This window comes from Bactrocera dorsalis, chromosome 3 (assembly GCF_023373825.1).
Source record: "Bactrocera dorsalis isolate Fly_Bdor chromosome 3, ASM2337382v1, whole genome shotgun sequence".
Classification (NCBI taxonomy): Eukaryota; Metazoa; Arthropoda; class Insecta; order Diptera; family Tephritidae; genus Bactrocera; species Bactrocera dorsalis.
The window spans coordinates 75,874,398-75,886,822 of NC_064305.1; the positions used below are offsets into that span (position 1 = coordinate 75,874,398).

At 36.2% G+C, this 12,425-nt stretch overlaps 2 protein-coding genes across 6 annotated transcripts in view; both read left to right on the forward strand.

Annotated features, from left to right (window-relative positions):
- The window catches only part of LOC105229117 (G-protein coupled receptor dmsr-1), a 283,338-nt gene that overhangs the window by 192,003 nt on the left and 78,910 nt on the right, over window positions 1-12,425 (forward strand). The gene's annotated exons all lie outside the window — the stretch shown is intronic.
- On the forward strand, window positions 512-4,976 carry LOC105229119 (histone-lysine N-methyltransferase MECOM). 3 transcript variants are annotated; one of them, XM_011209210.4, is made up of 2 exons: window positions 512-1,295; window positions 2,425-4,976. In XM_011209210.4, the coding sequence occupies exons 1-2, from the start codon at window positions 1,179-1,181 to the stop codon at window positions 3,910-3,912; spliced, it is 1,605 nt and encodes a 534-aa protein (XP_011207512.2). In that variant the 5' UTR covers window positions 512-1,178; the 3' UTR covers window positions 3,913-4,976. The 3 variants fall into 3 exon arrangements, with proteins under 3 accessions (XP_011207512.2, XP_011207513.2, XP_049309407.1); XM_011209211.4 differs by having other exon boundaries at window positions 523-1,289; XM_049453450.1 differs by lacking the exon at window positions 512-1,295 and adding an exon at window positions 1,780-2,143.

Here is a 12,425-nt window from a genome sequence, read left to right on the forward strand (position 1 = left end):
ATCTGATATGCTAAATAAAATGTGTAACTACATATACATATGTATGTATGTAGATATTGACACCCAATAACTATAATTAAAAAATCGCTAAATAAAAGTTTATTTCTTATATTAGATAATATTCAGGTATATACATTTATTCCTTTGCATTAATTGGTTTTGAAAGCCTATATTTAATTTTTTTTTTTTATAATTTTTCTATCCCATCTCTCTGTCATAAAAATCTATTTATATGAATATATGCTTATAAAAATCTTTATACATGTAAGCAAGCCACTAAACCTGCATATTCACATTTATATATTCCTTGAAACACGACAACCCTGTCTGTCGATGCATTTTACGAAGCATCAGCTAAAGTAAAATTAACAAACAACTCTCATCATCTCTTTCGCACATTTACAAGTGCTTGCGAACTGACATTTGTGCGCCGACAACACGTTCGCGTTCACTCGCACTCACCTCACGTACGTGCCTTACGAGCAATTATTGATCATTCACAATGGGGGCAATGCAAAAATCTATTTCGATTTTTGCTTGTACATTTTTCAAGATGGCCGTACCGCATTCAGTGTAGACACGAGAAAGTGCAGGAAATATTTTGCAATATTTTTGGTTGTTATTCAACGTAGAAATACATAAAAATACTTTGTGCGTAAAGTTCTAGTGTGAAAGTATACAAATATATTAAATTTTTTAAGAATTCCACATTATTGTGAACGCTGTGGTGGATAGAATTTTTTTCACTATTGCAGCGTTGTTGTTGTTTAAGTGCTGCAGTGGCGGCAGAATAGCGCACTGTAGAAAAAATTAGTAATACTGCAAAGAAATTTTTGATAAAAATCTTATCTACTCGTTTTTTTTGTGAACTGTGCTGTCAAAGTTTAATAGTGGCTATAAGCAAACCATTAATACATTCACTACATTGGCAAATTGCATGAATAGTTAATTAAACTTGACTGATTGTATGCAAGCGTATGCCTGGCAACATAAAATGCACATAATTTTTCATCTGGCGGCAAAATTTTGACATTAAGGCAACAACCACTTTATACAACAACACAATTTAGAAATATCTAATAAAAACAAACAACGAAAAACGTTCATAAAGAAGTGTGGCTTAAATAGTGAAATTGTTTGGCTAAAAGCAAAGAACGAATAAAAAGAAAGTGGTGAAAATGAGTGAACTGAATGAAGAAGGTGGTGTTATTGATACCGGCAGCGATGAGGTGTTGTTAACGAACGGTGCAAACGAGACGGACGAAGGAGTTGCCGAGTACTTGGAAGAGGTAAAGGTTGAAAAGTATTTCTAATTAGTATATTAACAAATAAAACGAAAAAATTGAGGAATTCTTTTGCTCTTGCAAGATTGCACTGTGACACAAAATGCAGGAATCCTATATCCTGCAATTCGTGCACCGTGCAAGGGTTTTGCAAGAGCAAGAGAATCCCCCTAATATAAATAAAAATGTACAAGGGGTGTTCCAAAGTAAACAGTACTTTTTGATTCTAGCGCCCCCTGGTGGGGTACAGTGAGAATTTCATGACATTTCATCGATTGGAAGTGACGCTCTGAACCCACCGAACGCGACAGACTACAAGCGATATCTGTCGAATATTAAAATACACACGTTCTTATGAACACAGTTATGTAGTTGTGCAGCTGTTTCAAAAACTGTGTCCATAAGAACCTTTGTATTTTGCTATTTGACAGCTGTCGCTTGTAGTCTGTCGTGGTTTATGTGTTCAGCACATGAAGTTATTGCATTTTAAATGTCAGTATGTTTGTGTTATCGGTGCGAAAATGAGCCTCGAACAAAGAGCCGACATTAAATTTTGTTTTGAAATTGGTAAAACTTTTACCGAAACGTTTCAATTGTTGAAAGAAGTTTATGGTGATGATTGCCTATCCCGTAGCAGAGTGCACGAGTGGTATCAACGTTTTCAATGTGGTCGTGAGGGCATAAATGACGATCGACATGTGGGCCAATCAAAATCTGTGATCACCAAAAATTCCATCGAAGCTGTGCGTGAATTCATGCAAAATCATCCGAAAGCATCATTGAAACTCATGGAAATGGAATTAAACATGTCCAAATCATCGATTTATCGCATTTTGAACCATCATTTGGACTTACGAAAGGTGTGTGCACGGTTTGTTCCGCACAAATTGACTAAAGACCAAAAATTGCCGAAAAAACATTTTTTTTAAGTCCTGTTTACTTTGGAATGCACCTTGTGTACCTTTCACACATTACTCGCAAAATCATACACCAAACAACAATTGTAAAGCAAATGTTTGTCTTTATAATTGACAATCGCATTTTGCCTTATATTTCTATTCCTTTACCATTGTTATACTGTTGCGCGTGAATGGTATACACAATTTTTAATGCAAAATATTAATACTCCTCCCATTTACAGCACGACCCAATGGTAGCTGACAACAAGTCAATAAGCCCAAATAAGCGCGGCCGTAAACCACGCAGGCCAGCAGAAGTAGAAGAAGAAGATAATTTAGAAGCGCTTGAAGATGAGGACGATGGTGAAGTTATTGAACACATTCTAGAAGACGACGATGAAGCTGATGAAGAAGAGGAGGAAGAAGGCGAGGATGAGGAGAAGGAGGTAGATCAAAAGCCGGTTTTGCACAAACCTACCCAGTTGCCGAAAAAGCGCAAAGATGTTGTAGTTAAGCAAAATCCAAATCTGGCTGTAAAAGAAGAAGAAGAGTATGTGGACGATGGCGAGCAACCAACGAGTACGGCACGCGAAGCAGCTAAAATGGAAAACCATGTCGATGAAAATCAATGCCGCGTCTGTACCAGCAAGGACGATCTTATCAGCCTTTTCAAAACCATCAATAAACAAACAATTGCCGATAAATTAATGAATATATGTCCGTCGGTGTCCATTGCTCCAAAAGATTTTATGCCACAATTTATATGCAATACTTGCTTTGATAATGTAAACATCGCTTTACAGTTAAAAACGCAGTGTGAAGATACTGAGCGTGAATTGAGAAAGAAACTTTCACGCAGCAAGAACAAAGTACGACGACCGGCTGGTTATGTGGTCATAGATGCAACGCTGGACTCTGATCCCTCAGATGAAGAACCCAATGACGACGTAGAATTTAAAGTATCCGACGATGGTGGTATAACTGCTGAGGATGACTCGGATGATTCTGATTTTGGTACCACAACCAAAAAGAAACGTTCTCCACGCGGTGCGGGCGGTAGACGAGGTCGACGCAAATCAGCGGCAGCAACACCAGGTCCTAAAGTCAAAGAGAAGAAACGTATGGGTAGGCCACCAACAAAGCGCCCACTACCACAATCACCGACTATAATTAAGTACGAAAGTAGTGAAGATGAGTACCCTAAGCCGCAAATGAAAAAACGTAAGATCAAAGGTACACCGCCGTCCGATGAGCAAGAAGAAAAGCCCACACAATACCCATGCGATGAATGTGAACAAGTATTTACGCGTAAACTATCGTTAATTCTACACAAGAAGGCACATCTGCATCGTGAGCCACTTAAATGTGAAGTATGTGGACAAATGTTCAAAATACAGGGTGCTTACCGTAAACACGTGCAAAAACATAACGAAGAGCCGTCAACATTTGAATGCCACAAATGCGAATATACCGCCAACAATAAGGCGGACTTACGCCGTCACTTAGTTGATTATCACGACGAACAGGGTGTCCTATATCAATGTGAGAAGTGTAAGCGAAAATTTGTGTCCGAAGTGCGTTTGGAAAAACACAAAGAGATTCGTTGTCCGGGTCAAGAACGACCGATGAAAATGCGACACGATGTTGAAAGTTACAGCGTGGGAAAGGACTTATTCAAATCGGTTGCGCCACTTACCACCACATACTGGAGTGATAGCTTTTCCGATTAAAAACATGCGGTCTTGTCTATTTCAATTAGATAAGTGTAATGTAATGAGCTGTAATCACTTTAATTGCATTAACGTTGCCGTGAGTTAATTCCAATTCCTTTTTCGGATATTGTGCTCAAGAAGTAGTAGCTTAACAGCAATTATCAGTTTAACGCGTTAGCCAATGACAAATTGTTGACCATTCATTCAAGCCATTTGACAATTTCACTTCATTTGTACTCGTTTGTACGTACATAAATACATATGTATGTGCATACGTAGTTCAATGTTAATTTTGCAATACAAATTACAAAATGTGGGACTAAAATTTTAAGCAAGCACACCATTATATTTTAAGCAAATAAAGTTTTGTTATAACTATATTTGGAATATTTAAAATTTACTCTTAATTGCAGTTATGTTTTAATATTTTAAATAAATATTTTACATTTTCAAAATAAAACAAAAAAAAATATTCTTTAGAAAGCATTCATTTTATTGCAACACAAATCCTAGCATTAACGGTTATCGTGAATAAAAATTTTGTAAAAAAAATCTACTTTTAAGTAGCGCGTTGTAAAGATGCACAGTTCTAGTATATCATGAAGTTGAGAAAAAAATACTTTTCCGTAAAATTAAAGGTAGAATAAGTAAAAGAAAAGTAAAAAAAGAAACTTACTGAAAGTTTCAAATTAACTAGCAAGTATGTATGAATTATTATAATTTTTTTTTTGCTATTTACATACTTTCAGTAAAGATACTTTACATGTGTGCAAATAACTCAACTAGGCGTAAATATGCAGTATGTACATACGTACATACGTTACGTTGAGGTTATAACAGTCACAAATGCACGTAGAGTGTGCCGAAAAGCTTACTACATAAAATAATACATACGTATATGTGCATATGTAAGGTATTTATATATGTATGCATGCTGTATAATTATTAACAAAGGCAGATTTAAGTGCATAGATATGTTATAAAAATAAAAATGTGTGTATTTTTATATAATAAGTGCTTATATGGACCGTATGTTTAAATATTTTAACATTTTCAATAAAAAAGTGCATAAGTTTCAAGTATGGTCGTCTATTAATTATTCCATTTTAGATATACACAAATTTTTTTTCAGAAAGTCTATGAACGAATAATAAAAAGTAAGTTGAGTAAACACAAAATGCACAAATTTTGTCATTTATAAATGTTCACTTAAATATTTGCAAGTTTAACCACCAACAAGCATGAACGCTCTGCCTTAATGTGCACAACACGTCAAATATGTAACGGTGCTGCTGTAATGTAACTTTGAAAGGTGAATTGAAAACAACGAAAAATTATTAAAATGAAAGTGAAGTGTTTAAAAAGTATTTATAAAACTAAATAAGTAGCAATAAAACGCAATTTTTATAAAATTTGTAAAAAGCATATTTGTGTGGAAGTGTTATTGTTTTTAATGTGCTTATTGCAAGTGTGAAAAGTGAATAGTTTTTCTCAACTTATGTACATACATACATACATATGTAAGTGTTGATGAAGTTATTTGTTGAAGTAAGTAAAATGGAGAATTAACATGCAATCCAAAGGTTTTTTATACTAAAATCTAAATAATGTAAATGTAAAACTGTTGCATTCTTGCAAAATATTATTTAAGGTCATGGGGGAAAATAGCTGCATGATTAAATTAAATTATCTTGTTATGAAAATATAGTCTTATTAGCTGTTGGTACTGTTGTTGTAGCAGCATATAACGGTGTCTGTCCTTGACCGGATATTGTACAATACTTCGTAAATCAGGGTTCTATTCAGTTTGTATACTTGTATGTTGTGATAGCGAGCTGTTATACATAGTTAGTTATTCACAATATCCAGTTTCGTATTCGTAATAGTGTTCTTTCGTTGCTACGTATTTTTTGTGCTATACCTATGTACGTACATATGTATTGTATCTATGTATGTATTTAAATCTGCAACCAATGTTACTTAAGGAGTATAACCATTAATAATTAAAGTTAAACAATTATTTTATTGTCAACCTTAATCACTTCGATAGACAAGTAAAATTATTTTATTTACCGTGGAATATGCTTAAATACATACAGTAAAGAAAAATGAAAATGTTTGAAAGAAATTCATATATGTATGTAATTACCGGCACACTGGAGTTTTCAGCATTATTCGTATTTATGATTAGCTGGGTGATATTAGACTCTTAGAAGACGCATATTTCATTAAAGTAAATTGAAGTTCGTAGTTTGCTAGGATACAAATTTATTTATAAGATGAGATGTTCGTGGAGGAATCTTTGTTATGATGATGAAGATGTTGAGAATGAAAAAATTGATGATAACCACGATGGCTTAAAGAAATCTATGCAAATATGTGCTTTTGACACTTTATTAACAGAAAACGTTTTTCAATATTACTGAAACGCTCCGTAATTATGGATTCTAAAGGTTTCGTTAAGGGGTACACCTAGTGTGACAGTCTAAAACAGACAATTAAAAAAAAATACACATTCGAAAATTGCATTTTCGGGAAAACGATATTAAAGATAAACTGATGGAGCTAATTGAACTGAGCGGCTATATTTTAGAAGCTTGTAATTCAAAAACTATTTGAGCTATTAAAAATTTGTGTACGTTATTTTTAAAGACTGCCATATCGAAATCGATTTACTTAACATTTTATAGTGCGCATAAAATATAATATACATATTCGAGACAAGTATCATTGATTTAATTCGCAATCTGTTGTGTTGGATGGCACTTGAATTGTACATTCTCTGCGTTCTCCTTTTCCAATCCATTGAGATTTGCAAGTATAAACAAGGCATTAAGTTCAAGCTTTATTTGTACATCCATTTCCGGAAACTGAAAGCTCATACCAAACCAAAACCACTGAAGTGTATGAATGCAAACTGCTAATGCACAAAAATACAGTTATGTACATACATACATATGTATGTATGTTGGTAAATTGCCAACAACTGTATAATAAACTAATTCGTTTAGAAGGTCCGACATTTTTCAGAATTAAAGCAGTCCGAAAGTCTCGTACATACATGTATGTATGTAAGTTTGTGTATGTACGTATGTATGTATGTATTAACCCCTGAGAATGGCAGCAGAATAAAATAGAAATGACAGGTGGAAATTGCCTTAATGACCGCATATAAAAGGCAAATTGTTGACAGCACCTTTTCCAGCTAAATTTTATATTATTTATGCGTACATCCACTGCACATTCTAACGGTATATTATTTATGTATGTATGTATGTCCTTTCATATTTGAGTATATTTACACTTCTAACGGTATATACATAGATATGTACATGCCTACATTTTCATGCACCATTAAATTTTTGACCGAACCATTAGGCAAGTGAATGAAGGTTGCACAAAAAAACCAAAAACCACAAAAGATTACTTGACTTGCAGGACTGCTTCCAAAAGCTGAGACGTAATTGATTGAAGAAAAAGGGAAGTACGAAATTTTTCCATCACCAACGAACAGCAACTGCACCTGCCAGTTGCGGCAAGCACATAGTGCCACAGTCCAGGGCAGAGTATGGCAAATGATTTTATGCACGCTCGGCATGATAAGGGAAAACGTGATTTCAATTTTTAATCCATTTACCATTGAACGTGCGTACATGAAATGGCATAAAAAAGCTGCTGGCAAGCCATCACCCCCTCCCAGTGTTGTGAGAGATGGTGCGCCACTAGATGAATGGCTGATTTCCAAAGATGGGCGCCTAAGTCAAGTCTCGAGGCTTGCCAAAACTGATATTCTTCTCATCACTGCGTTGTTTTTACCTTTTGTTGTAGACCGCAAATGCGTTGCTGACTCGAATTTTACAATAAACTTGTATGTGTGTGTGCTGAACCGTGTTGCGCCTTACACTTTTGGTCATTGTTCGGTCATCAGCTTCCGCCAGTCATTTTGTTTACTGATGAAGAGAAATGATTTTCGGTAACGCTATAGAATTTGAAGTTATTTCAGCATTGATTGTTTGAACAAGTCGGCACATTGAGGATTAGCTGTGCTTTCTTCTATTGTATTAATATTTGTTTTGAATTTTCTTCTAAATTTAGTTAAATAAAACTGCATATATAGTATATATATAATATATGTATGTATATACGTATGTACATATTTTTACTGAAATTTCGTGCTTGAGTGTTCGCCAATATTCAAATCATACAATTACATCGAAGCTCTAACGGTTACACCTTTGTATTTCTTAAATTGTGACAAAAAAGTATCCGGAAATTATAAATAAAGCACAAAAGGTCTTCCTCTATCTCTGTTTCCTCTGGGGGGTACACGAATACTTTCATAGCTGGATTGTTTTCGCCCATACGGACGACATGACCCAGCCATCATAGCCGCTGTCTCTTAATTCGTTGAACTATGTCAATGTCGTTGTATAACTCGTTCAGCTCATCGTTCCATCGTCTAAGTATTCGCCGTTGCCAATCGGCAAAGGACTACAAACCTTCCGCAGAACCTTTTTTGTCGAAAACTCCTAACCTCGACTCATCAGATGTTGTCATCGTCCATATAGCAGGAAGCAAAAATGAGTGACTTGTAGATGTTGGGTTTTGGTCGTCGAGAGAGAACTTTACTTATTAATAGCACCTGTTGGCAAGAGTTATTCTGCGTTGGATTTCGAGGCTGACATTGTTGTTGCTGGTTCCAAGATAGACGAAATTATCTAAAACTTCGAAGTTATGATGGCAGGATATATTTCGTCTTGCCCTCGTTAACTACTAGATCCATTTGCTTCGCTCCCTTATCCAGTCTGGAGGGTGCAGAACTCACAATGCGATTGTTGAGGCCAATGAAATCAATATCATCGGCGTACGCCAGCAGCTGTGCCCTCTCTGCTCTGCAGCTCGAATTATTTTCTCCAGCAGCAGGTTGAAGAAGCCGTAGGATAAGGATTAACCTTGTCTCAAAACTCGTTTGGTATCGAACGGCTCGGAAAAGTCTTTCCCGATCCTGACGGATCTTTTGGTTCTGCTCAAAGTCAGTTTACACAGCCATATTAGTTTTACCGAGATCAAACATAGCGGCATAAAAGCAGCTCCTTTTCGTGCTGTCAAAAGCTCTTTTCACGGGTCTTTTTCAAGATTTGGTTGTATGTATCACCTAAAACTAATAGATTTAGATATAGGGTTATATACATATAAATTATCAGGATGAAATCCGAATGGCTATCTACCTATCCGTCCGTCGGCCCGTTCGTCCGTGAAAGCTGTAACTTGAGTAAAAACCGAGATAACCTTTTGAAACTTGACACACATGTTTTTAGGCAAAAAACGGTAAAGGTAAAGAAGTAGAATCGAGAAATACCTGTTTTAGTCCGTATCCCTGCGCACTTAAAAATTTTCAAAGGCTGTTAATTAATTTCCAGTAAATTTCACTACTGAATCCGTTGCTTAGTATTCACTACTGAGAATAGACATTAAACTTAATTCGTTTTAATGTAAGCCCTATCTGTGTGCGTGAAGTGAGGCATGCGTATAAATTACCAGTTCACTTGAGATGCACTTAAAAATGCATTAGAGATGGAAGAGGACTGCAAATGGCTTCATTTATACACTGGTGCAACATCTTTTACATATTATAATAGTTTGGTACATCCAACGTTTGCTAGTACCTCGAAAGGTAGATTGAATTTCTGCCGACCTTCTTGTTGAAAATTTTTCCTGAATCAAGGAGTTCTAATTTTTATATCCTGCATAGGATACATTAAGATTGCCACGAAGTTTGTAACACCCACAGACCCATAAAATACGTATGTAAATATGTAAATGATCAGTGAGCTGAGACAATTTAGCTACGGCCGACAGTCCGTCCACCTGTATATCAGCGAGTAGTTATTTTCCCAATTTTTGAGATATCAATCTAAAATTATGCACACGTCCTTTTCTCCATAAGAAGCTGCTCATTTTTCGAGATCGGACCACTATGGTATACTTATCCATGAAAATCAAGGTTGTTTATAGAGAACTTTTTAGTTGAAAAAAATATCTTCACCAAATTTGGCATAGGTTCTTGCATTTTGACTGCACCTGAAATAACCCCTACCTTACTTATTTGATGTTATTAAGTGTTTGTTGTTTAAACAAAAGCACTCGTTCGTAATGACAAAGAAGCGAAGAGGAATCGTCGTAAAAAATGGATGCTGAAGCACATTAGTGGCGTTTGCGGTAAGCGAACATAATGTTCAAGTGGATTAGGTGAGCAAGGACATTGAGTGATAAGAGTAGTTAAGAATGAATGTCAAGAGCAGACTGAAATGGATACGGGAATCCATTCTCAAACACGCAAATGAATAGTTCAACACGCGAACTGTTCGTTTCTAAGCGACAAATAATGACTACAAACAGAATTAATTTGAATTAATGAATGTAAAAAATTAAAGATAAGCTATAGCTTCATTTTAATTAGAGAAAGTTACTATAAGTGTCTCAGAAAGCGGTGAGAAAATGATGGATGCAAGATTTCCGAACGATATCTCAAAAACTGAGGGACTAATTCGCATATATACTGACAGACAGATGGACATGGATTAATCGACTCAACTCGTTACGCCGATCATTCTCTGATGTTGTACTTACACCTCCATTGACTCCTTTCCTTCAATAGCGACAATTAAATATTGATTCAACGAGTTTCAATGCGGTCACACTCTTTGAAGAACTTCTGCATATGGCTTCACTTTCGTTCGAAGTCTTAGATAATTTCGCCTTTCTTGGAACCAGCATTAACATCAACAACAAAGTCAGTCTCGAAATCCAACGCAGAATAACTCTTGGCAAGAGGTGCTACTTCGGACTGAGTAGGCAATTGAGAAGTAAAGCCATCTCTCGACGACAAAGATCAAATTCTATAAGTTACTCGTCATCCCCATCCTGCTTATGGGCTTGGCTCCAGGGGCTGGACCGCGACAACTTCTGATGAGTCAACGTTACGAGTTTTCGAGAGAAAGTTTCTGCGGAAGGTTTGTGGTCCTTTGCGCAAGGGTCACGGTGAATAGCGCGTTCGATGGATCGGTGAGCTACACGAGTTATCCGAATACATTGACATAGTTCAGCATATTAAGAGACAGCGGCTACGCTGGCTTGGTCATGCCGTTCGAATTGATGAAAACACTCCGGCTCCGAGAGTATTCGACGCAGTATCTGCCGTGGAAATCAGGAGAAAAGACACACTCCATTGGAAAGACTAGGTGGAGAAAATCCTGGCTAGATATAGAATCTCCAATTGGTGGCAAACAGCGAATAGGAAGAACGACCTGCGCGCTACAATAACCGTGATAAAGAAAAAGAAGGCTTGCGTTAATTGGTTCGAGCTTCGAGTTAGCCTTATCGTGTTCTGATTATCAAATGACAGCTCATGATATTTATTGAGTGTATGTTAGGCCTTCAGGACGATCATTGTGAAACCACCTGGACTAAAAACCTCGCACTCATTGCGCCCTCTCTGAATCACCCTGTGCTTCTGATGAAGTTCAACAGTGCAACAAGTTTTATCTGCTCATCTTCCCAAACATCGTCAAGAAACCCTCGACCGATAGTTACGATTCTTTTTCTATCCAAGCTTTGAATTCGCCTGAAAGTTTTATAGTATCTTTTTTTTCTACCTCCTGACAGCTTCTATGTAAAAGGCACATCAATTTTCTTATTTCCGGAGTCTAGTTGTAGGCTGATACCTGCTCTGGCTAGTTCATCTGCTATCAATATATCCTGGTATCCATAGTAGGTGTATGGTAAGATAGGATCTTAGATCCTCTAAGAGATCAAGGCGTTATTTTACTATCTTTGATGTAATACTCAGAGACTTTATTGATTTACCTCGATATCTGTATAAATACATACGTTTCTTGTTGTGAGTATACTCTTTGTCAGAACAAGCAGACTTTCTTTAATTGCTTGATATTCGCTTGGAAAGCATTGTAGTGGTCTGGTAGGCGATTTTGGTATCTAATTTTGCTGAAAACATATCACCTACCACTTGATTATCTATTTTGGTCCTATTTGTATAGATGACTATACTTGCGTTCGCTTCCACCTCATCCCTTTTCCCACTCTTCTCTGGAAGCGAAGGCAATATTGCGGACCGGATTGTGTGTTTGGCACTTGCTTATTTAGAAAGCGAAAAGATTGTCCGGCAAGTTTTACCATTTAGCAATGAGCTTGCTTGAAATTCGGGTTACAAAATTGTTTGCAATGTTGCAGAAGACTTGAAAATCGTTGTATTGGTATCAGAGAGACGGTAGAGGTTCATTATACCTAAAAGATTAACCAATACATTGGTACCAATATATTGAACAATATGTTAACCAATATATTAACAAATACATTAACCAATATATTAACCAACATAGTAAAAAATATATTAAGCGATATAATAGCATTAACCAAAACCTTAAGGAAAGCATCAACCAATCTTCATGTTTTGAGTATGCAGCCAAAAATCTAAATCTTTTGCTAAAACGACTTTGTGTAGAGACCGCAAA